This window comes from Cervus canadensis, chromosome 3 (genome assembly GCF_019320065.1).
Source record: "Cervus canadensis isolate Bull #8, Minnesota chromosome 3, ASM1932006v1, whole genome shotgun sequence".
Taxonomy (NCBI): domain Eukaryota; kingdom Metazoa; phylum Chordata; class Mammalia; order Artiodactyla; family Cervidae; genus Cervus; species Cervus canadensis.
In genome coordinates this window covers 96,858,535-96,883,725 of record NC_057388.1, presented here as the reverse complement: position 1 = coordinate 96,883,725, position 25,191 = coordinate 96,858,535, and the positions used below count along the sequence as shown (strand labels likewise).

Here is a 25,191-nt window from a genome sequence, read left to right as displayed (position 1 = left end):
TGCACTGCGCAGCATGTGGGATCTTAGCTCCCAACCAGAGATGGAACCTGCTCCCCCCCTGCATTGGAAGCACAGAGTCGTAACCAGTGGGCCACCAGGGGAGTTCCTACACTGGGTATAATTGATCTTTTATATTTTTTCAAATTTGATAGAGGAAAATGGTAACTTGTTTTAATTTGAGGGCATAGTTCTTGTCATATCATGGAAAGCTTGTCATATCATGGAAAGCGAGTAGTATGATTCTCTTCTTCAGTCACGAAATAGATGAGGACTTTCCTGGTCATCCAGTGGCCAAGACTCTGTGCTCCCAATGCAGGGGGTTCGGCTTTGATCCCTGGTCAGAGAACTAGATCCTACATGCCACAACTAAAGATCCCGCGTGCTGCAATGAAGGTTGAAGATCCAGTGTGCTGCAACTAAGATCTGGTGCAGCCAAATACATTTTTTAAAAATATCAAAAAAAAAGAAACATGAAATCACAAATGTGAATCTCCTTTCCTGCGATCAGCTTTAATTCAAGAGATACTGTGAAACAATTATCTTGGACCTGACAGCTTTTGCCAGGCCCTCTGTGATGAATCACTTTGCTGATAAGAGAAGGGAAGTTTGTAGGATGTTTATGACCCACGGAGCTACCTAATCAGTTAAAACAAACATGTTAAATTAAAACTCGTCTACTTGGTAGTAAGTGGCAGATTTCCTGGGTTTCTCCTCCTGCCACTCAATACTTTAGTGAGCAGATTCGCTGGAAGACCGCTTTATTACTCTCCTAAAATGTAAGCCTTTATGATTGTTAAAATTGTAAAACATGTTTAGATTGTTATGAGAAGTCATAAAACTTGACTGGTAGAGATTAAGTGTTGATTGACGATTGAACTTACTCTTAAGCATTTTAGTTGTAACTGAACTTAAGATGAACTTACTAGGATTTTCAAAAATTATTTTCCCACCAGACTAAATTGTTTATTCTCTAACACTGTGCTGTGCTTGGTCGCTCAGTCATGTCAGACTCTTTGCAACCCTATGTATTGTAGCCCGCCAGACTCCTCTGTCCTTGGGGATTCTCCAAGCAAGAATACTGGAGTGGGTTGCCATGCCCTCCGCCAGGGGTTCGTCCCAAACCAGGGATTGAACCCAGGTCTCCCACGTTGCAGTTAGATTCCTTACTGTCTGATCCACTCTAGCACTGTAGATGGCCATACTCACTTTTGGTTTTTAAGTCTGCTGTCATGATATGCATAGCTGTTCTTTAGGGGAAAAAAATTGGATATAACTGACATGTAATAAAATTCACCATTTTAGAGTATATATAATTCAGTGATTTTTAGTATAGTCACAAGTTTGTACGGCCATCACCACCATCTAATTCTCACTGAGTAATCTCATTGTCATACTTTGGTTAAGTTAGTACTTCATCTCATCTGGAAACATGATATTCAGTCATAGCTAATTTTTAATGTGTACTGAAGTCCTTTTGATAATTAACCAAAGGTGATTTTTCTCATAAATATTTTAAAAGTTACCAGGCAAAGAACACCCCTCCAAAAGGTATTTGGACAACAGTTGGAAAGAGAGCATTAGGTATTTCTGGAACATTCCATCTTAGTAAATTTCAGTCTCTCATATGGTCCAAGAGACCAGTTATTTTTACTTTTTCCGCTCTGTGAAAATAATGGCCTTCTGTACTTTTCATGATCTCCTTTGGGAGAGAGGATTTCATGAACTCATTTCTGAGCATTATTGATTTCTCTTCCATCTGGAATATTTCTGTGTCTGTGACAGAATTTTAAGGAAACAAATAATATCTACTTTACAGTATGGTTGTTTTTGTGTGTATCTTTGGTGTCCCCAGCTAGGTTAAAAGCTCCTTAGGGCAGGGGATGTGTCAGAGGCTCCTACAAACCCTCCACAGGAGCCCACACAAAGACACAGAGATGGCACTTGGCAAACATTGATGACCTTGACTTGTTTCTTTGCAACCGCTCTGCAGCTATTTATGTTCTGGGAAAAGGGGACCTTTGAGTTCTGCTTCTGCTACTTACTAGTGGTCTGATATTGGAAAAGTTACATACAAATCTCAGAACCTCCTTTTTGGAACTATTTATTTTGAAAACTGTTATACATCTGCAACAGCAGAGGACAGTCAAACCCCAATGTACCCACTACCCTCCTTAAATAATTTTTACTATAAGGCCATTCTTTTTCATCTACACACCCATCCCCTTTTGCACTCTATTCCTAACCCACCACTGAATTATTTTAAAACAAATCCCAAACATTGTTGTATCTGTAAATATTTCAGCATATATCTCTAAAATATAAGGATTTTTTCTACCATGGCCATAATGTCATTGTCCCACCTAATGATGTCATCACTAATTCTTTAATATCATCAAACTTCCAAACTTTCTTAAATTTCCCTGATTTTCTGTCATCTTTGTCATCTCATTCTCTTGTTGTTTTATAATTGATTTGTTTGACTGAAGATCCAGGCAAATTAACTCATTTATTTGGTTGGTTTGTCTCTTTTCTGTTAGTCTATCCATTCTCCTCTCCTCTTTTTTATTTTCCATTTATTTATTGAAGAAGTTGAGTCATAAACCTGTAGAACTTCTTGCAAATCCAAAATTTTGGATTTTTCTTTTTGTATCCACGTTGTGTAGTTTGCAGCAATGAAATTAAAAGACACTTATTCCTTTGAAGGAAAGTTATGACCAACCTAGAGAGCATATTAAAAAGCAGAGACATTACTTTGCCAACAAAGGTCTGTCTAGTCAAGGCTATGGTTTTTCCAGTGGTCATGTATGGATGTGAGAGTTGGACTATAAAGAAAGCTGAGTGCTGAAGAATTGATGCTTTTGAACTGTGGTGTTGGAGAAGACTCTTGAGAGTCCCTTGGGCTGCAAGAAGATCCAACCAGTCCATCCTAAAGGAGATCAGTCCTGGGTGTTCATTGGAAGGACTGATGTTGAAGCTGAAACTCCAATACTTTGGCCACCTGATGTGAAGAACTGACTCATTTGAAAAGACCCTGATGCTGGGAAAGATTGAGGGCAGGAGGAGAAGGGGACGACAGGGGATGAGATGGTTGGATGGCATCTTTGACTCGATGGACAGGGAGGCCTGGCGTGATGCAGCTCATGGGGTCGCAAAGAGTCGGACACGACTGAGCGACTGAACTGAACTGTGTAGTTTAGCATTGTTTCTTCATCCTTTGTATGAAATGGTGTATGTGTGTTAGTTGCTCAGTTGTGTCCAACTCCTTGTGACCCCGCTGACTGTAGCCTGCCAGGCTCCTCTGTCCATGGACTTGTCCAGACAAGAATACTGGAGTGGATTGCCACTCCCTTCTCTAGGGGATCTTTCCAACCAGGGATCAAACTCTGCTCTCCTATATCGCAGGCAGATTCTTGACCATTTGAGCTACAGGAAGTATAAAATGGTAGGTAGAGCTAGAGGCTCAGTCAGACCCACGTTCAGTTTCTTTTTATGAGACTACATCACAGGTGATGTTGTATATCCTTCCTCATGCATCTCATCAGGAGCCATGTTGCATCTGATCATCTTTAGTGGCATGAGGGGCCAGTGTCAATGGGGTCAGGGGTGTTATTAGTCTTATCTGTTTGAATAAAGTTCTCTATCAGGTTTTTACCTAGTGTATCAGCCATTGATGATCGTTACTTGGATCCTTTATTTTGTTAGGAGTTGCAAAATCATGAACTTTAATTCCATCCTTTCTGTATGTTTTAGCTGAAATGAAAGAATACTTTTAAAGTTTCACAGACTGTTTGGTTACTCTAAAATACAATCTGTACAAGAAAGGCAAGATACTTACTAGTTTTCAGAATGAGTTGTTTTCTTAGTATTCTCCAAAGATGATCAGTGAGATTACCATTTTAGCAATCCTATGAACAATGGATTTTGATATCTCTGGGCTTTAATTCTTTGCAGCAATTTTTCTTCTTTAAATATATATGTGTGTGTATGTATATATATATGTATCTATAATACATAATGAATTCATTGATATTTCCAATTCAAAATTAGAATGTAAAGTGTTCACATAACTTTTGATTTTTGTATATTCTTTCTCTTACACTGAAATCTTGGTTCCTAATAATAGTAACATAACTGCTTTATCCTACAATATACTTGTATCAGAATAATGATGCCAATATTATTGCTAACAGTATAATTAATGAGAATAGATTAGGGTTTCTGTTTATCCTACCAGGGGTGTAGAATGAAATTACCATTATAAACCTATTTAAAATTTTTTTCCGCTAATTTCAGCTTTCCTTGTTTTATTCTTGTTTTGATGTTTAGGGTTAAGTTTTTTTTTTTTTTTAAGGATTAAATTCCCAAGGTGAAAATTAATTAAGTCACTCAGTTGTGTCCGACTCTGCGACCCTGTGGACTGTAGCCCACCAGGCTCCTCCATCCATGGGATTCTCCAGGCAAGAATACTGGAGTGGGTTGCCATTTCCTTCTCCAGGGGATCTTCCCGACCCAGGGATTGAACCCACGTCTCCTGCATTGCAGGCAGACGCTTACCCAAGGTAGAAGGGATAAAAAGAAAATCTATGGGTTTCTGTCAGAATTAAATGAAAACAAGGTGAGAAAGAACACTATAATATCTGATCATACTGTAAACCATAGCATTTATGGAGCAGTAAAGCATTGGCTATTGTGATTATTTCTCTGCCCACCCTCATTCCCAGTCAGAGAACACTATTGGTTAAACTGTCAAGAGCTTACCTGGTCCCCGACTCCGGGTTGGTTACTAGCTTCTAGGACTCAATTCTTTCATTTGGCCATTCAACCTCTCCATGATTTAACTTCTCCATGTTGCAGGTTTTTCACTTGTAAAATGGTGATAAATTACAATACCTACTGCCCTGGTTTTTGATGAAGATTAAAGGAGAATATGCACTCAATTTTATTTCTTTCCTTCTTCCTTCCCCAGTTTCCTGCATCTTCCCTCTCCTGTCTCCTGTAGGAAAGCTGTGTGGGGAATCCAAACCATTTGAAAGATGACAGCCAAGCAGACAGAGCCAGTCACTGTCATTAGCCTTCGGGAGCTGAACCTAGGGACCTCAGAGCCACAGCCGAGAGGTAAGGGGACCGTAGAAGTCTCTGATCCTCAAGTTACTGTTGAATCCCTCCTCTTCTCTGTATTTACTATTTTTATAGCAACAAATTGGTTTTCCAACATCCTCCAGAGTGAATGATAATCCATACACCTTGCCTCCCCACAGAGGCTGTTCCTTTCACTCTGTTTTTCCTTGTTAGAGTCAAAGACGTTCACTGTGGAAGAAGCTGTGGAGACCATCGGATTCGGACGCTTCCACGTTGCCCTGTTTCTGATCATGGGCAGCACGGGGGTGAGTGCTTAGAGATGATTTATAGTTGGATATAGGAGTGTGTATCTGTTAATCCCAGACTTCTAATTTATCCCTCCCCTGCCCTTTCCCTTCTGGTAACCGTAAGTTTATTTTCTATGTCATGAGTCTATTTCTGTTTTGTAAATAAATTCATTTGTCAATACTCATTTAAAAAAAAAAAGGTTTAAATTGAAACACTGGAAAGAGAGGCGAAAACTATGGTATCATTCTAAGTCAGATTAAACACGTGGTTCACATTTTATGCATAACTATCACCTGGATACTTGTTGTAATTACAGATTCACTGACCCTGCAACTGGTACCCCGGAAGGTTTGTGGTGCCACTGAAGGTAGTTGGAGTTCAGGGCCCCACGTGTCTGGGATGTGTGTGTAACAGCATCACGACAGTCTCAGTCCATGACAGGGACTCCGAGGCCTCAGACGTCTCTAAGGTCTTCAGAGGTCTTTTGCGGTGCTACTCCTTCATGACTGCCCCTAGCTTCTGGCTGGTCCTTCTCCCATAAGGCTATTAAATCAGAGTGGGACAGAGCCTTATCCCTTATTGACTTATTTCCTTCTAAGACTCTTGAGAGGAGTGGAGTCCAGATTAATACTGACCTAACTGCTCTAGGTGAGTTTAATATATAAGTATTCTTCTGAGATCATCAGGTCACTTCTTACACATGATATTTTTTGGACTAAAAAGTACCAACTATTTGAATTCTAAACATGACTATAATACTCTCCAAGGAGAGATGAGCCATTATGATATATTTCAAATTCCCACATATTAGCTAACATTAACCATGCCTGTTTCATCCCAGACCTTCAAGTTACACAAATACAAGAAGTACCATAATAAACACCCCATACAAATATTCTGTTATTATTCATAGAATGTGTCTCAAACAAATGCACCTTTCCCTCCCTTTAATTTCCCCTTTTTCTTTTAATGTCCTTCAGACCCTGTCAATGATATCATTATTCATCTGTTCCTCCAGGCAGAAAACCTCAGAATGATCTTGGAATCTTCCTTGTTCATTATTGCGTTGAATTTCTATCATCTAACATCTACTTCTTCCTTTCCCTGGGAGATAAACTCATCCTGGAATGAATTACAAGATATGGACAGAGGAAGATATTTCTTTCAATAGAAAATATAAATATTTAGTAGCACATCTTACACTAATTTTACTAAACAGTCATTCTTTCCTGATGATGAGCTCTTATTGTTTTGTATTCATTGCTTATTTTCTAACTTTCATAAATCTTGCCTCCCCACTGCAGCCTCTTGAAATCAGGGACTATTTCAACAGTCCATTTGCAAAGGATACGCCCTGAGATCTTGAGGATGACACGTATAGGACAGCAGTGTTGGGCTGATGTAGATGCTGGTGAATAACTTGGGTCATCTGCCAACTAAATGACCCCCACATAACATCCTCATAGTGTTAAATGCAAAAACATGAAACACCACAAGCAAATACATGTCATAAATCTTGAGGGACCCTCTCAAAATTGTTCAAACCATAAATGTTACATCCATGAAAGCCAAAGTTGTTCTGTAGTTCTTTATCCAACTAGCAGGGCTGAGTGAGTGTGTAATAGGTAGATCCTCCTGAAGTGGGGGGCAGGAAGGAGGAGGTTAGGACTGGAAGGATGACAGGCAGACCTGGGAAGCAGGGACAACAGGCCAGCACTTGGACACCGTGTTTTCCTTCCTTCTGTTTGAGGTTGCCGAGGCCATGGAGATCATGTTAATAGCGGTTGTGTCTCCTGTCATCCGCTGTGAATGGCAGCTGGAGAACTGGCAGGTGGCATTAGTGACCACGGTGAGTGCCCACTTCCTGTGCCAAGAATGAAGCAGCTGAGGCCCCAGGGTTTCCGCTCCCCTCCCTCGTCCCCCTGGCGGAGGGCCACGGAATCCCTCTCCACCTGCTGTTTTGGTTCCCAAACTAGCATTTGAGGCCTTTCTCCCTTTTCTCTTTTCCTCTAGGGAGATAACCTTGAACTGCTCATTTTCCAGACCCTAGCAGGAGCCCGGAAGAGACACAAATCAGAGAAAGTGAGCCTTGGCCAAATTTGGGGATTCACAAACTGATAGGAGTTTAAAAAAAAATCAAGTGGCTGACCTAGAGTTGATGTTGAAAGAGATATATATTTGACAAGGAAGGCCATTAGAAGAAGAGTAAAAGGGAGCAGGGGGCTTCCCTGGTGGCTCAGATGCTAAAGAATCCGCCTGCCCATGAAGGAGACATGGGTTTGATCCCTGGGTTGGGAAGGTTACCTGGAGAAGGGAATGTCTACCTTCTTTAGTATTTTTGTCTGGGAAAACCGTTGGATAGAGGAGCCTGGCAGGCTACAGCCCATAAAGTCGCAAAAGTGCGGACATGACATCACAACTGAATAACAACAACCAAAAGAGAGCACAATGTGTGACCCCAAAGTACACCGCTTTGGCATGTGGATTATTTTGAGCTGAGGGCACTTGAGACCAAGCAGACTCAAGAGAAACTTTTACATTTCCCTTAACTACATAAAGAATTTAGATAGGGGGCCTGGCTCTCAGAGACAGAGAGTTATTGCTGGAGATAACTTTCATCTGAATGACCTATCCATGTGGCAGTGCAGACATCTAATTACCAGACATCTGTTCTTCTCATTGTCCTGTGAATGACCTTCCTCCCCTTTGAGGCATATAAGCCTCAACTGTCCAATGTGCCCTTGGGTCTTATATTTTTATGGGATTCTTTTACGTACAAAATTAAACTTGCTTTTCTCCTCTCAATCTGCCTTGCATGCTAAGTCGCTTCAGTTGTATCCGACTCTTTGCCACCCTATGGACTATAGCCCACCAGGCTCCTCTGTCCACTTGATTCTCCAGGCAAGAATATTGGAGTAGGGGAAAAAAAAAAAGAACCCTGGAATGGTTTTCCATGCCTTCCCCCAGGGGATCTTCCCAACTCAGGGATCGAACCTGTGTCTCTTACATCTCCTGCATTGACAAGTGGGTTCTTTACCACTAGCGCCACCTGGGAAGCCCCTCAATGTGTCAATTTATCTTAAATCAATTTAATTATTGGACCAGCCAAAGAGTATAGAAGGGTAGAGGGAAAATTTTAACCCCCCAACAAGAGGCAGAAAATCTTGCCATCAACTATCATCATCTTTCAAAAAAAGAAAGGCCATGTGAATACCAATTATCAAAGAGAAAATTATTCCAGAACAAGAGCCCTTCATAGTTAATAAATTTGGATTTATGCAAAATGTGTCACATTGTTTTCATTTCTACCATTTTGCTGAGGATTAGGTTTCGTTATGGTATGGCATCCGTCCCAGGCTTGGCATTGAAAACATTGGCTTTTCCCTCCTTCAGTCATGTCCTAGAGAGAACAGTGCACAGAAGAAAAGGATGGCTTTTGTGGTTCAAGTATAAATATGATTTTTTTTTTTAATTAGTTCCCTCTGGAAGAAATGCTCTTTTTTTTCTAGGACCCCTGCTTCTACCTGGTGTCAACGATTTCAGGGGTGGAAATCATCAACCTCTGACATCTTAAAAAGGAGTCAGGGGAGAGTGTGAAAGCCTATTTTTCAACTTCCAACCCCACCCACATTTCCAGTCTTCTTTGTTTAGACGGATGAATGCTTAATGCGGTAAATTAGCATATTGTAAAAATGCTGCTTAGAGGATAACTTCTTCTCAACCCACCTCCAGATGGTGTTTTTTGGCTACATGGTATTCAGCATCCTCTTTGGCATCTTGGCTGACAGATACGGCCGCTGGAAGGTAGGCTGGCTTTAAGGGTGATCTGGAATTTTCTTTTGTGTGTTCTTTTGTGGTGATGTGACCACTGTTTTTCTTGTGGGTTTTTTTTTTTTTTTTTGGTGTTTATTTATTTGGCTGCAGCTGGTCTTAGTTGGGGCACACAGAATCTTTGATCTTCATTGTGGTGTGTAGGATCTTTAGTTGCAGCGTATGGGATCTAGTTCCCCAACCCAGAATGAAACCAGGGCCCCCTGCATTGGGAGCTTGGAGTCTTAACCACTAGACATCCAGGGAGGTCCTACCACTGCTTTTCTTTCATGGACATTTTTCTATCAATACCCAAGTGAGAGAATATGGAAATGTCCTTCTGTGACACCTTGTCTTTTAGCTTTGTCATCTTTCCCCGAGACTCTTGTCCCCGTAGCTGATCCTTGTACTCCAGGTGCCGCTGATGGATGTGCGTAGTTAGAACACAGCAGATAGAATGTGGGGGCTGCATGTATAAACATGTGTAAACATAAGCAGTTTCACATTAGTTAACTTGCGTATAGCTTTGAAACTAACCCACTTGCTCGATGTCACACATACTGAGATTCAACATCGAGACACAGAACTATGTTTTCTGATGATAAACCCAGATCTACCTATCTTGTCTGATATTTGGTGGGGAAGACCTCTCTAGGTGTAAATACAAAGGAAGACAGTCATAGGCTTGGATGTGTGTTTCAATGTGCACAAAATATCAGATTTTGACAAGTGAATATGAAAACACAAGTTTTGCAAAAAAAAAAAAAAATGTAGAGAGCACAAAAAGGCATTTTACAAAAGGAGGCATACAAATTGTCAAGAAACCTTGAAAAGCATTCAGTCACAGGAGTTATCAGAAGCAAAATTACATAGCAAGATAATTTTTCATTGTCAAAGCCATATCAAACGTCAGGTCCATAAGGAATTTTTCTTTTTCTTGAAGAACACTGCAAGTGTCCAGACACCCTCACGTACAATTGATATAATATTTCTGACCATCAATTTGGCAGCATAAACCAGGAACCTTGAGAATACCCAATCTCCCTGTCTGACAGTTTGCCTTCCAGAAATCTATTTTATTTAGATCATCAGAGAACCCCAAAGATTTATGCAGAGTGTTTCTCTGCTGATTTTAATAGGAAATATAAAACCATCTCAACAGTCAATGTAAGGGAAAGGTTTATGCATTTCATTATATTATGTGTGTTATGGTATGTCTTTTCAATGGAATATTTTGCAACTATTAAGGATATATTTTCCCTTAGTAACAGTGAAAATAGGATAAAACTATGTTAATAGTATTTTCTCTGGATTGGAGAAGCAAAAGTGATTTACGTATTTTTATATCTTTTCTTTTTTCCATATCTTCTGCTATAAACTTGTATTATTCTTATAATTACAAAAAAAGCAAATCCCTTAAAATTTCTCCCTATACTCATTCTGCTTATATTCTCATACTCATGTTCTGCCCTGGTCCTGCCATCCCTGTTTGCTGGGAGGGTGAGTTTTGCGTCCTGCTTTACATGTTCATTTTCCACCTATGAGGGTGGACATCTTGAACGAGTTTTGATGAGTGGTCTAAACTTAAAACGTTGGGGCTTTCAGACAATAAAATGATATGGATTATATTTTTTGATGATTATGAGAGATTAGCGAGTTCTCTAAAGATTAGCTCCACAGAGAAGCAAACATCTGGATGAAATTAAAAATCACCTTCAGAAGTTCAGTTCCTTCCTGCCCTTCCATGGGAGCAGATCCCATTAACGTCTCCTTTTGTTGCTTCAGATTTTGTTCATCTCGTTCCTGTGGGGAGCTTACTTCTCCTTGCTGACTTCATTCTCTCCATCGTACATCTGGTTTGTCTTCCTGCGGACCATGGTGGGCTGTGGCGTGTCTGGCCATTCACAAGGGTAAAGATTTTACCTAAAGCCCCCCCGAGGGAGATACTATGAAAACCCATAGTCACATTCACTGTGGTTAAGAGACTAAGAGCATCAGTAAGTTGCAAATGTATAGACTTCACTTGTACGAATCTTTTTCGAGTTTTTTTTTTCCCTCTGGTGATGGCTGCTTATCCCACTGGAAGTTCTTTGCCCATGAAAATGATGTTTGATGGTAAGGCTAGCAGGGTGTTAGATCAAGGATGTGTTAATTTCCTTGTTCCTAAGGCTGATAAGCATTTATTTTTTTTTAGATAAATAATATTTTGTGAGACTAACTGCAAACAAAAAGGGCCATACAGAGTAGGTAACAAAAATGATGTCAACCCAAACACAATTTCTTGAGAATTTCTGGGAGACTTTAGTTTGACCATAAGCCGTTGTAACACTCAGGAATAACCGTTTTAAAGTGCCTGTAACTGAAGACCATTGCAAAGTGAGTTTGCAAAGCAGGTGAGACATATTGAAACAGCTGGGCTGCTGCTGGCTTTTTCTCTGCCCTCGGTTAGTTGTGTAATGTCTCATCATACAGGGTGTGAAAGTTGTTATACAAAATGTTCAACAACTTGGAAGCCTCCATTTAATTAACAAGGCTCCTCCAGCTATTCTCTCCTGGGTGCCTTGCAGCAAGTTGCCCTTAGAATATATTAGGAGAAGTCAAAGCACCTAATTATTACCCTAATGGTTTAGAGAAAGAATTGTTCTTCCCTAGAGGATAAGTTAAACATCACTCTGAGCTCTGACACCCTAATGGAGTAGAAGTAGAATTTGAAAACATCCCTTAGGAAGCAGCTCAATAAATATGTTGAAACTCCATACCCTGGTTAATAACGGCAACAGAGAAGAACAATTAGAAAATGGATGGGTTGGAAGTCCGTTTATTCTGCTGTTCAAAAAATTAATATGGACTTAATTAGAAACCTGTGCTTTGACTGTCATCATTGGTTGGAAAAACTATTTACCTTCTCTTGGGTGTATTTTAATTTCCCACATATGTTTTGGTAAAGGGAATTGGGCTTGACAAAACATTTTGCCAGTGTGTCTTTCTCTTGGTGAAAGAAATAGGGCTAATATCTCTTAAATGGTAGAAGGCTTCAAATAACTTTGGGAATAAAAAATGTAAACAGAAGAGCACTTAGAAGTTTATTTTTTATTGTTTTCTTTTATGGGTTAATGATTATATTTTAGTGTATGATTGCATAGGGAAAGCTTCTGTTTCTCTTTACATACTCAGTACTTAAATATGATACTGCTGACACCAAATGCGTGGATTTTTTTTTACACGCCAACAAATCCTGCAACATCAGCTGGGTGTTCTCCAACATCAGAACATCAACATTCAGTTCTGACCCTCACTGAGGTTAGTGTGGACCTGACAGGTTTAGGGCTCAGTCCCAAAACACTCCTTATGTGACTTATATGCAGAGTACACCATGCGAAATGCCCGGCTGGATGAAGCTCAAGCTGGAATCAAGATTGCCAGGAGAAATAGTGATAACCTCAGATAGGCAGAGGACAACACTCTAATGACAGAAAGTGAAGAGGAACTAAAGAGCCACTTGATGAAGGTGAAAGAGGAGAGTGAAAAAGCCGGCTTAAAACTCAATATTCAAGAAATGAAGATCATGGCATCTGGTCCCATCACTTCATGGCAAATAGATGGGGAAACAATGGAAACAGTGACAGACTTAATTTTCTTAGCTTTCTTTATAGTTCAACTTTCACATCCATACATGACTACTGGAAAAACCATAGCTTTGACTAGACAGGCCTTTGTTGGCAAAGTAATGTCTCTGCTTTTTAATATGCTGTCTAGGTTGGTCATAACTTTCCTTCCAAGGAGTAAGTGTCTTTTAATTTCATGGCTGTAGTCACCATCTGCAGTGATTTTGCAGCCCCCCCAAATAAAGTCTGACACTGTTTGCACTGTTTTCCCATCTATTTGCCATGAAGTGATGGGACCAGATGCCATGATCTTAGTTTTCTGAATGTTGAGGTTTAAGCCAACTTTTTCACTCCTCTTTCACTTTCATCAAGAGGTTCTTTAGTTCTTCACTTTCTGCCATAAGGGTGGTGTCATCTGCATATCTGAGGTTATCAATATTTCTCCCAGCAATCTTGATTCCAGCTTGTGCTTCATCCAGCCCAGCGTTTCTCATGATGTACTCTGCATGTAAGTTAAATAAACAGGGTGACAATATACAGCCTTGACGTACTCCTTTTCCTATTTGGAACCAGTCTGTTTTTCCATGTCCAGTTCTAACTGTTGCTTCCTGACCCACATGCAGATTTCTCAGGAGGCAGGTAAGGTGGTCTGGTATTCCCATCTCTTGATTAATTTTACACAGTTTGTTGTGATCCACACAGTCTAAGGCTTTGGCATTGTCAATAAAGCAGACGTAGATGTTTTTCTGGAACTCTCTTGCTTTTTTGATGATCCAGCAGATGTTGGCAATTTGATCCCTAGTTCCTCTGCCTTTTCTAAATCCAGCTTGAACATCTGGAAGTTCACGGTTCATATACTGTTGAAGCCTGGCTTGGAGAATTTTGAGCATTACTTTGCTGGCATGTGAGATGAGTGCAACTGTGCAGTAGTTTGAGCATTCTTTGGCATTTCCTTTTTTAGGGATTGGAATGAAAACTGATCTTTTCCAGTCCTGTGGCCACTGCTGAGTCTTCCAAATTTGCTGGCATATTGAGTGCAGCACTTTCACAGCATCATCTTTCAGGATTTGAAATAGCTCAACTGGAATTCCATCACCTCCACTAGCTTTGTTCATAGTGATGCTTCCTAAGGCCCACTTTGACTTCACATTCCAGGATGTCTGGCTCTAAGTGAATGATCACACCATCGTGATTATCTGGGTCATGAAGATCTTTTTTGTATAGTTCTTCTGTGTATTCTTGCCACCTCTTCTTAATATTTTCTGCTTCTGTTAGGTCCATACCATTTCTGTCCTTTATTGAGCCCATCTTTGCATGAAATGTTCCCTTGGTATCTCTAATTTTCTTGAGGAGATCTCTAGTCTTTCCCATTCCATTGTTTTCCTCTATTTCTTTGCACTGATCACTGAGGAAAGCTTTCTTCTCTCTCCTTGCTATTCTTTGGAACTCTACATTCACATGGGCATATCTTTCCTTTTCTCCTTTGCTTTTCGCTTCTCTTCTTTTCACAGATATTTGTAAGGCCTCCTCTGACAGCCATATTGCTTTTTTGCATTTCTTTTCCTTGGGGATGATCTTGATCCCTGTGTCTGTACAATGTCATGAACCTCTGTCCATAGGTCATCTGTCTATCCAATCTAGTCCCTTAAATCTATTTCTCATTTCCACTGTATAATTGTAAGGGATTTGATTTAGGTCATACCTGAATGGCCTAGTGGTTTTCCCTACTTTCTTCAATTTAAGTCTGAATTTGGCAATAAGGAGTTCATGATCTGAGCCACAGTCAGCTCCTGGTCTTGTTTTTGCTGACTGTATAGAACTTCTCCATCTTTGCTTGCAATGAATATAATCAATGTGATTTCGGTGTTGACCACTGGTGATGTCCATGTGTAGAGTCTTCTCTTGTGATGGTTAGATAGTGTCATCAAATCAATGGACATGAATCTGAGAGAATTCTGTGAGACAATGAAGGAAACAGGAGTCTGGCATGCTACATTTTGTGGGGTCGCAAAGAGTTGAATACAACTTAGCAACTGAACAACGCTCCTAGGACATAGCTGTGTTCACCAGCCTGGATTTGTTACAGATTTTTATGAACTCTGTTATGGATTTTTATGGAGGCTTCCTCATGTAGTCATGATTGATTATTAATTTGTTTTCCAGCCCCTCTCTTCTCTCCAGAGGAGGGGGGATAGGGCTGAAAGTGCCAAGATTCTAATCATGGCTTAGTGTTTGAAGACCAGCCACCATCCAGGATGCATCAAGCATCACCTCCTTAGAATAAATGATGCTCCTATCATCCAGGAAATCCTAAGGTTTTTAGGAACTCTGTGTCAGGGACTGGCGTCAAAGACCAAATATTAGCAGGAACCAGGGCTTCCCAGGGGCTTCCCTCATAGCTAAGTTGCTAAAGAATCTGCCTGCATTGCAGGAGACCTGGGTTCCATTGCTGAGTCCGGAAGATCCCCTGGAGGAGGAAATGGTGACCCACTCCAGTATTCTTGCCTGGAAAATCCCATGGACAGAGGAGCCTGGTGGGCTACAGTTCATGGGGTTGCAAGGGTTGGACACAACTTAGTGGCTAAACCGCCACCAGGCTTCCCTGGGGGCTCAGACAGTAAAGAATCTGCCTGCATCTCGGAAGGCCTGGGTTCGATCCCTGGCCTCAGAAGGCCTGGGTCAGGAAGATCTCCTGGAGAAAGGCATGGCAACCCACTCCAGTATTCTTGCCTGGAGAATCCCATGGACAGAGGAGCCTGGCGGGCTACTGTCCATGGGGTTGCAAAGAGTTGGACATGACTGAGCATCTTTCACTTTCAGGGACAGAGACCAACATATGTATTTCTTATCATTTTACAGTGATGAATTTTTTTTCTGAGTTCTTTATCAAAGAAACAAGAAAAATTATGATTTTTTTTTTTTTTTTTTTTAGAAAAGTTTGTTTATTTATTTTTGGCTGTGCTGGGTCTTCATTGCTTTGTGCAGGCTTTCTCTAATTGTGAGCAGGGCACTGTTTGTTGTGGTGCTTCGGCTTCTCACTGTGGTGGCTTCTTGAGTTGCAGAGCATGGGCTCTAGGAACGCAGTAGTTGTGGCACGTGGGCATAGTCGCCCCATGGCATGTGGAATCTTCCTGGACCAGGGATCAAACCTGTGTCCCCTGCATTGGCAGGCGGATTCTTATCCACTGTGCCACCAGGGAAGTCCAATGACTGTTTTATAAGAAGAGTTATTTGGTTTTATAAAAGCGTAATTGTGTTTTCCCCCTTCCTGTTTAGGCTAATCATAAAGACTGAATTCTTGCCTACAAAATATCGAGGCTACATGCTCCCCTTGTCTCAGGTGAGTTAAGACAAATTCTACCCAGTCTTTGGATCCTGTACAGAATGGTGTAGATGGTTTTTCTCCTGGTCAGTTAATGGTCCTTTGATCAGCATACTCCTGTTACTTGGTACCAGCCAAAGAGCATTAGGGATGCTTGACCATAGAGGTCAATTCCAAGGCGTTCTGAGCCAGGACTTCTGTCATCCACAGCAGGATTTAGAGCACAGTAACCCCTTCCTCAGGATACAGTCCACTGGCTGGTTTCACTAGAGTGACAGTCGCTCAGGAATGCATCTGCGATGAACATTCTCTCCCCATTGAGTCTTCAGTGGAGGCACATAGAGTCTCCCTGTGGACAGTAGTGTCCGTAACTGGCCTGTGCCTGTGAGCACTTTTGTAATAGCCTCCTCCCAGCTGAGCCGTTTCTCTAGGTGAGAAGATGAGGATGCTTCCCGCCCCGCCTCAGACCGCTGCTGGCTACTGACTAGAGGTTTTGCATCTGAAGCTCCATCAGTCTAGGAGCCCTTGTACCATCTTTGATGTCATCATTATCCTGAAGCCCTGACTTTCAAAGGACCCTGGAAGGTGATGACCCTTCCCGCCAAAGAATATATTAATATATTTGGCAATGAATAAAACAGTAGGAGAATATTTAAAATTGTATTTTTAATTTTTCTGACACTAAATTTAGACAACACCAACAAAAAATGTAGGCAACCAAATGCCAAGTCTTTATATCCCTCCCAGCTTTCTTCTTATCTTTGTCAAGATAAATGCCCACACTTTCAATAGTTAGGGGTTGGGTTTTACACTTAATGTTATTTAATAGACATGATCTGGTTCAGGCTCATCTGTGAACATTTTCTCTTCCATCTACAACTCGCTTTTGTCCTGATCCCATGTCATGACATGGTTTTATCTTCTCATTGCTGGTTTTATTTTCCAGGTCTTCTGGGGTCATCTAATTGATGAATCCAATGATTTTAGGTGGCTAATGAGTTGGCCAAAAAGTTCTTTTGGGTTTCCCATAACATCTCAAGGGAAAAACCAAACAAACTTTTTGGGCAACCCAATGTGTTTCTTTCCACCGCCCCCCCAAAAATATTTATCTACAGCCAAGAGCATCTTCTTGAACTTCAGACCCAGGTAGTCAGTTACCTGATAGTCTGTTGAATATCCTGCAGGCTCCTCAAATACATACAACATTCATAGACCTAATCTTTGCATCCTCCTCTGGAGTCTTTTATGTCCGTATTTCCACTGCCAGCAAACACTGTCCCCTCAGTTGTCTGAGCCACACACTCAAGAGCTGACCTGAACCCCTTCCTTCCCCTTGCCTCTGTTCAATCACTCACAAAGCCCCACTGATTCCTCTCCTATTAGGGGACCTACAACTGTAGTGTGTTGTGCTTAGCCGCCCAGTTGTGTCTGACTCTTTGCAACCCCATGGGCTGTGGCCCACTAGGGTCCTCTGTCCATGGAATTTTCCAGGCAAGATTACTGGAATGGGTTGCCATTTCCTACTCCCGGGTATCTTCCTGACCCAGGGATTGAACCTGCATCTCCTGTATTGGCAGGCAGATTCTTTACCACTGAGCCACCATGGAAGCCCTGGTGCAGTGTCTAACAGCAAATCCAGTTGCCTTTACTTCCAAAATATGTGCCAAATCCATCAAACAGGAAAAAAAAAAAACCTTTTCTTCTTATTATTTCACTACTAAAATCCTTTTCAGTGCCACATATCCTGTTACCCGGTCTGCTACAGTGGCTTCTTACTGGCCTTCTTACAATTGCTTCTTCAGAAAGGTCATCCCAGATCACGCAAGTCACTTCTTTTTTTCATAGCTCTTTCCATTTTCTGAAATATTCCTGTTGTTTTAAAAATAGACTTCCTTGGTGATGAAACAGTTACCCTGTAAGTAGCCCCACAAAGGGTCTTTTAAAATATTATCTTCTCTCCATCTCTGTGAGGTGGAACAGAATTATCATCTATTCTTCACTGCCACTGGGAAAATAATGCTCACGATAACACTCAGAATTGTTTTAATTCCCAACTCATGAGGGTGGCTGCCATGTTCTTTGTTGATATAAAATAATCTCAAGATAAATTTTTCAGGACAGAAAGCAGTATTGAGAAATATTTATATTACGTTACCATTTTAAGCAAGGAACAAAACATATCCTCATTAGCTTGTGTACGTTTAGAACAGCTTCGGAAGGATGGAAGAAACTGGTGATACTGGTTTCTTCTGAGAAGAGGTACTGGATGGAAGGAAGCTGAGAGAAAAGAGCAATCCATTCACAGTGCTCTCCTTTGCACCTTGAGTTATGAGCCAGTGGCTGTATTTTTTATTCAAGAAAAGAAAGTTTATGTCTTGGGCCTGAGGTGTTCTTAAACTTTGATGGCATTGCTGTCCCCTGTCTTGCCAAGCCTCCTACCTGTAGACAAGCAAATGGGGTCATGGAGAAGTGAAGTAGCTTCTCCAGCTCATCCAGGCCTGGAGGTGGGGCAGCTCCTCAGTCAACGACACTGCCCCGTCTCACCCTCTTACAACGCAGGACGGGGCGCTCCTGGAGTAGGGGTGTGGAGTGCATTCAGTCAGTTCAGTTCAGTCGCTCAATCATGTCTGACTCTTTGTGACCCCATGGACTGCAGCATGCCAGGCCTCCCTGTCCATCACCAACTCCCAAAGTCCACCCAAACCCATGTCCATTGAGTCAGTGATGCCATCCAACCATCTCATCCTCTCTCATCCGCTTCTCCTCCTGCCCTCAATCTTTCCCAGCATCAGGGTCTCTTCCAATGAATCAGTTCTTCGCATCAGGTGGCCAAAGTATTGGAGTTTCAGCTTCAGCATCAGTCCTTCCAATGAATATTCAGGACTGATCTCCTTTAGGATGGACTGGTTGGCTCTCCTTGCAGTCCAAGGAACTCTCAAGAGTCTTCTCCAACACCATAGTTCAAAAGCATCTATTCTTTGGTGCTCAGGTTTCTTTATAGTCCAACTCTTACATCCACATGTGACTATTGGAAAATAGGAGGGCTTTAACCTTCCTTCTCTCCCCCAGGTTTTCTGGTTGGCTGGCTCCCTGCTCATCATTGGCCTGGCCTCTGTGGTCGTCCCCACCATCGGGTGGCGCTGGCTTATCCGCATTGCCTCCATCCCTGGCATCATCCTCATCATGGCCTTCAAGGTGACCAAGCTCATGGGCTCCCTCTTGACCTCCCCTCTGGTTGGCAATGTGGCCTTCTTGGCCCACAGATATCTTTCTCATGTCCAGGACCTTTCTCCTTTATTTAAGTATCTGTTTCCGTCAGTTTGCGTGAAAAGGGTATTTTGGCAGATTTAATGCACAAGCCATCATGAAGCTGTAAATGCAGGATATGTTTGGGGGAGAGCAGGGAGGCAGGGAATTCTAGAGTGAGGGGTACTGGGGGGAGGCCAGATGGAAAGACAGGTCTGTGTCCAGGTTACAAACAACCTGGAGGACCAGGGGCCCTGGCTGTGTGGAAGGGGTTGTGTGCTGGGAAACAGGTACATGGGTATGTGGAGGCTGGGTGGGAGGGAAGATGGAAAAGGTCAGAAAAGCAGTTAGAAATGATCAGATTAATCCTGGTGGGTGATGAGGATGACCTGAACTGCCCTCTGGCCGGGGAATGGGGAAGAGGTTACTGCTGCGGGAGATGCTTTGCTGAGGAAGAACCCACTGGTCTTCACTGGGGGAGGCATCAAGGGCAGGGGGCCCTTCCAGTTGATTCTCAAGGTCCTCATGTCAGTGGAAGGCTGTGCTGTTTTCTGAGGGTGGTGTTCAGAGTATGCCACCATCAGTGGCTCGAAGCCCTCTACAATCAGGATGGTTCCCCCACTTGTGGTTCCTGCACTGTGGAGAGTTCTGGGGTTCCTGGGGAGGGCCTGGGTGATGGAGCAGCAGAAAGGCACCAGGGAGCCCTGGGCGGCAGCAGGAGATTCAGTGTAAGAATTTCATTGTATTAAGTAGGTTGGGCCAAACTGTGTGAAGCTCGGTATCGATCCACTGTCATCCTAGATAGGACTATGAGAAGGAGAAGGCAACTTTTTGTTCTACCACGACTGCGCTGGTATACCTGCTGTATTGTTGCCGTGAAGCTTGCTACATCCTTTCCCATCTCCGGAAACTGGGATGGTGTAGTATATGGAACTGTGATAGCTCTATCTCTGGGGGCCACAGCAGTTGCGGCTCTGATGTTCTTTGTCACCTATGTCCAGTTTATTCCTGAATCTGCTCGGTTCAATGTCTCCACTGGGAACACTCCGGCTGCCCTGGCTACGCTGGAACGCATTGCCAAGATGAACCGCTCAGTCATGCCAGAGGGGAAGCTGGTGGAGCCCATCCTGGTGAGTTCCTCTCCAATCAGGGGTTGCCAGAAATCCCCTTAGTGGTGGAAGGTGAGAGGGAAGGCCACCTGAGCCCTCCAAGGGCAGGATTATGAAAAGAATGGGGGACTTCCCTGCTGGCCCAGTGGTTAAGATTCTGAGCTCCCAATGCGGGGGGCCCAGGTTCGATCCCTGGTCAGGGAACTAGATCCCACATGCTGCAACTAAGACCTGGTGCAGCCAAATAAATGAATAAAATTTAAAAAAAAAAAAAAAAAAAAGAAAAGAATGGAGGAAATTGAGACTAAATCCAGCACCACCTTAAGCCTGGTGGAGCCAAGTTATGCAACATCACTTTCTTTTTCCAAATTTTATTGAAGTATAGTTGATTTTACAATGTTGTGTTTAATTTCTGCTGTATAGCAAAGTGACTCAGTTATACATATATATTTTGCTCATAATTCCTTTCCATTTATGGTTTATCATAGGATATTGAATATAATTCCATGTGCTATACAGATAAAATAGTCCACATCTGCTAATCCTGGATTCCCAATCCTCCTTGCCCCTCTACCCCTCAACAACCACAAGTCTGTTCTTTATATTTGTGAGTCTGTTTTTGTTTCATAGATAAGTTCATTTATGTCATATTTTAGATTCCACATATAAGTGATATATGATATTTGTCTTTGACTTACTTCACTTAGCATGATAATCTCGAGGTCCATCCATGCTCCTGCAAACGATGTTATTACTTTCTTTTTAATGGCTGAGTAGTAATCCACTGTGTGTGTATATGTGTGTGTGTACACACACACACATACACACACACACACATATATATTATATATATACACCATATCTTCTTTACCTATCAATGGACATTTAGGCTGTTTCCATGTCTTGGCAATTGTAAATAGTGTTGCAATAGGTGCATGTATCTTTTCGATTTATAGTTTTGTCTGGATATATGCCCAGGAATGGATTGCTGGATCATATGGTAATTCTATTTTTAAAGTACTTTAAGGATTCTCCGTACTAATTTCCTTAGTGGCCACACCAATTTACATTCCCACAAACAGTGTAAGAGGGTTCTTTTTTTTCCACATCCTTTCTGGCACTTATTAATTGTAGACTTTTTATTGATGGCTATTCTGCCTGCCTGCCTGCCACCACTTTCCTCATCAACAAAATGGAAATAATAGCACCTGTCTTGCAGAACTCGTCACATGATATTGCCACACTGTTTATAGCTGAGAGATTGTTCTATAATTTTATTTTCCTTGTATTGGCCTTGTCTTACTGATATCAAATGTATAAACCTCATTAAATGAATTTTTAAAAGCAAAATTTGGCATTTAAATCTATTTTTAGGGTCATTATCTATTGAGAGTTATCAATTTTTTTACTTTTTTATTGTTGTTAAACTCAAGTTTTACAGTTCCTTTTTTGTCTCCCTCCCCTTTGTGTTGGGTTAATTTGGTTTCTTATTTAATATGTAAATGCTGGATCTGTGTGTGTTTAATTGGATATAATAAGCATGGAACAGATCTAGCTTTGCCATATCCAAATAGCTAACCAGTGGCACTGATGTATTTTTGAATAATCCATCCCCTGTGTATTTGAATTTATTGCTGAATATTACGTTCTGAATGAGCTTCCCATATGGTGCTACTGGTAAAGAACCCACTTGCCAATGCAGGAGACTCAAGAGATGTGGGTTTGATCCCTGAGTCAGGAAGATCACCTGGAGAAGGGAATGGCAACCTGCTCCAGTATTCTTGCCTCGAGAATCCCATGAACAGAAGACCCCAGTGGGCTATGGTCCATAGCGTCACAGAGTTGGACACGACTGAAGCAACTTAGCAGGCATGTTCTAAATATTAGGTTTGTTCAAATATATATGGGATTTATTATATACTAGAACTTGTACAGTCATTAAGTTGTGTCCGACTCTTTGTGACCCCATGGATTGCTGCACACCAGGCTCCCCTGTCCTTCACTGTCTCCTGGAGTTTGCTCAAATTCATGTCCATTGAGTCAGGGATGCTATCTAACTGTCTCATCCTCTGCAGCTTCCTTCTCCTTTTGCCTTCAATCTTTCCCAGCATCAGGGTCTTTTCCAATGAGTCAGTTCTTCACATCAGGTGCCCAAAGTATTGGAGCTTCAGCATCAGTCCTTCCGATGACTATTTAGGGTTGATTACCTTTACAATTGACTGGTTTGATCTTGCAGTCCAAGGGACTCTCAAGAGTCTTCTCCAGTACCACATTTTGAAAACATCAATTATTTGGCATTCAGGCTTCTTTATGGTCCAATTCTCTACCATCTTGACTACTGGAAAACCATAGCTTTGACAGTACAGACCTTTGTTGGCAAAGTAATGTCTCTGCTTTTTGATATGCTGTCTAGGTTTGTTATAGCTTTCCTTCCAAGGAACAAGCATCTTTTAATTTCATGGCTGCAGTCATCATCTGCAGTGATTTGGGAGCCCAAGAAAATAAAACCTGTCACTGCTTTCACTTTTTCGTGTTCTGTTTGCTGTGAAGTGATAGGACCAGATGCTATGATCTTATTTTTTTGAATATTGAGTTTTAAGTCATCTTTTTCACTTTCCTCTTTCACCTTCATCAAGAGGGTCTTTAGTTCCTCTTCACTTTCTTCCATTAGAGTGGTATAATCTGCATATCTGAGGTTGTTGATATATCTCCTGGCAGTCTTGATTCAAGTTTGTGATTTAACCAGCTCAATATTTCACATGATGTTCTGTGTATAAAAATTAAATAAGCTGGGTGACAATATACTGCCTCGATGTACTCCTTCCCCAATTCTGAACCAGTCAGTTGTTCCATGTCTGGTTCTTAACTGTTGCTTCTTGACTTGCATACAGGTTTCTCAGGAGACAGATAAGCTGGTCTGGTATTCCCATCTTTTGAAGAATTTTCTACAGTTTTTTGTGATCCACACAGTAAAAGACTTTAATGTAGTCAATGAAGTATGCTGTAATTAGTAATATAATGTAGTAATGTAGTCTGTAGTAAGTAATTAGTTAAGTAATGTAGTTTGCTTTAATGAAGCAGAAGTATATGTTTTTCTGGAATTCCCTGCTTTCTTTATGATCCAACAAATGTTGGCAATATGAACTCTGCCTTTCTAAACCCAGCTTGTACATATGGGATTTCTCAGTTCATATACTGCTGAAACCTAGCATGAAGGATTTTGAACGTACCCTTGCTAGCATGTGAAATGAACACAGCTGTACAGTAATTTGATCATTCTTTGGCATTGCCTGTTTTTGGAATTGGAATGAAAACTGACCTTTTTCAGTTCTGTGGCCACTGCTGAGTTTTCCAAATTTGCTGACATATTGAGTGCAGCACTTTCACAGCATCATCTTTTAGGATTTTAAATAGCTCAGCTGGTATTCCATCACCTCCACTAGCTTTGTTTATAGTGATGCTTCCTAAGGCCTACTTGACTGCACACTCTAGGGTATCTGATTCTAGGTGAGTGGCCACATCATTGTGGTTATCCGAGTCATTAAGATCTTTTCTGTATAGTTCTTTGTATTCTTGCCATCTTTTCTTAATCTCTTCTGCTTCTGTTAGATCCTTCCCATTCCTGTCCTTTATCATGCCCATCCTTGCATGAAATGCTCCCTTGATAGCTCCAGTTTTCTTGAAGAGATGTCTAGTCTTTCCCATTCTGTTGTTTCCCTCTATTTCTTTGCATTGTTCATTGAAGAAGGCTTTCTTATCTCTCCTTGCTATTTTCTGGAACTCTGCATTCATTTGGGTGTATCTTTCCCTTTCTCCCTTGCACTTCACTTCTCTTCTTTTCTCAGCTATTTGTAAAGCCATCTCAGGCAACCACTTTGCCTTCTTGCATTTCTTTTTCTTTGGGATGGTTTTGGTCACTGCCTCCTGTACAGTGTTACAAACCTCCATCCATAGTTCTTCAGGCACTCTGTCTGCCAGATCTAATCCCTTGAATCTATTCATCCCCTCCACTGTATAATCATAAGGGATTTGCTTTAGGTCATATCTGAAAGGCCTAGCAGTTTTCTATACTTTCTTTAAGCCTGAATTTTGCAATAAGGAGTTCATGATCTGAGCCACAGTCAGCTCCTGGTCCTGTCTTTGCTGACTGTATAAAGCTTTTCCATCATCAACTGCAAAGAATATCATCAATCTGATTTCAGTATTGGCTATTTGATGATGTCCATGTGTATAGTCATCCCTTGTATTGTTGGAAAAGGGTGTTTGCTGTGACATGTGTTTTCTTGACAAAACTCTGTTAGCCTTTGCCTTGCTTCATTTTGTACACCAAGGCCAAACTTGCCTGTTACTCCAGGTGTCTCTTGACTTCCTACTTTTGCATTCCAATCCCCTAAGGTGTTAATTTGTTTTTTTTTGGTGTTAGGTCTGGAAGGTCTTGTAGGTCTTCATAGAACCGTTCAACTTTGGCTTCTTCTGCATTAGTGGTTGGGGCATGGACTTGGATTACTGTGATGTTGAATGGTTTGCCTTGGAAATGAACCAAGTGAACCAACCAAAATTGAATGATTTTTTTTTTTAGAAGAACTTTAAAGTGAAGTGGGAGTGAAGATCTATCTAAGCCCCTGTTTTCATTTCCTTTGGATATATACCCAGAGGTGGGGTTGCTGGATCATATGGCAGTTCTGTTTTTAATCTTCTGAGGACTGTCCATACCGCTTTCCACAATGGCTGC

General features: G+C 41.5%; 1 protein-coding gene across 1 annotated transcript in view; it reads left to right on the top strand.

Annotated features, from left to right (window-relative positions):
- Positions 1-25,191, top strand: part of SVOPL (SVOP like) — an 84,096-nt gene that overhangs the window by 4,436 nt on the left and 54,469 nt on the right. The window contains exons 2-9 of the mRNA XM_043463827.1: positions 4,967-5,115; positions 5,293-5,384; positions 7,118-7,216; positions 9,100-9,171; positions 10,963-11,087; positions 16,059-16,122; positions 19,174-19,299; positions 20,352-20,480. Coding sequence (XP_043319762.1) covers positions 5,034-5,115; positions 5,293-5,384; positions 7,118-7,216; positions 9,100-9,171; positions 10,963-11,087; positions 16,059-16,122; positions 19,174-19,299; positions 20,352-20,480 — 789 coding nt within the window. The 5' untranslated portion in view covers positions 4,967-5,033. The remainder of the gene's footprint in view (positions 1-4,966; positions 5,116-5,292; positions 5,385-7,117; positions 7,217-9,099; positions 9,172-10,962; positions 11,088-16,058; positions 16,123-19,173; positions 19,300-20,351; positions 20,481-25,191) is intronic.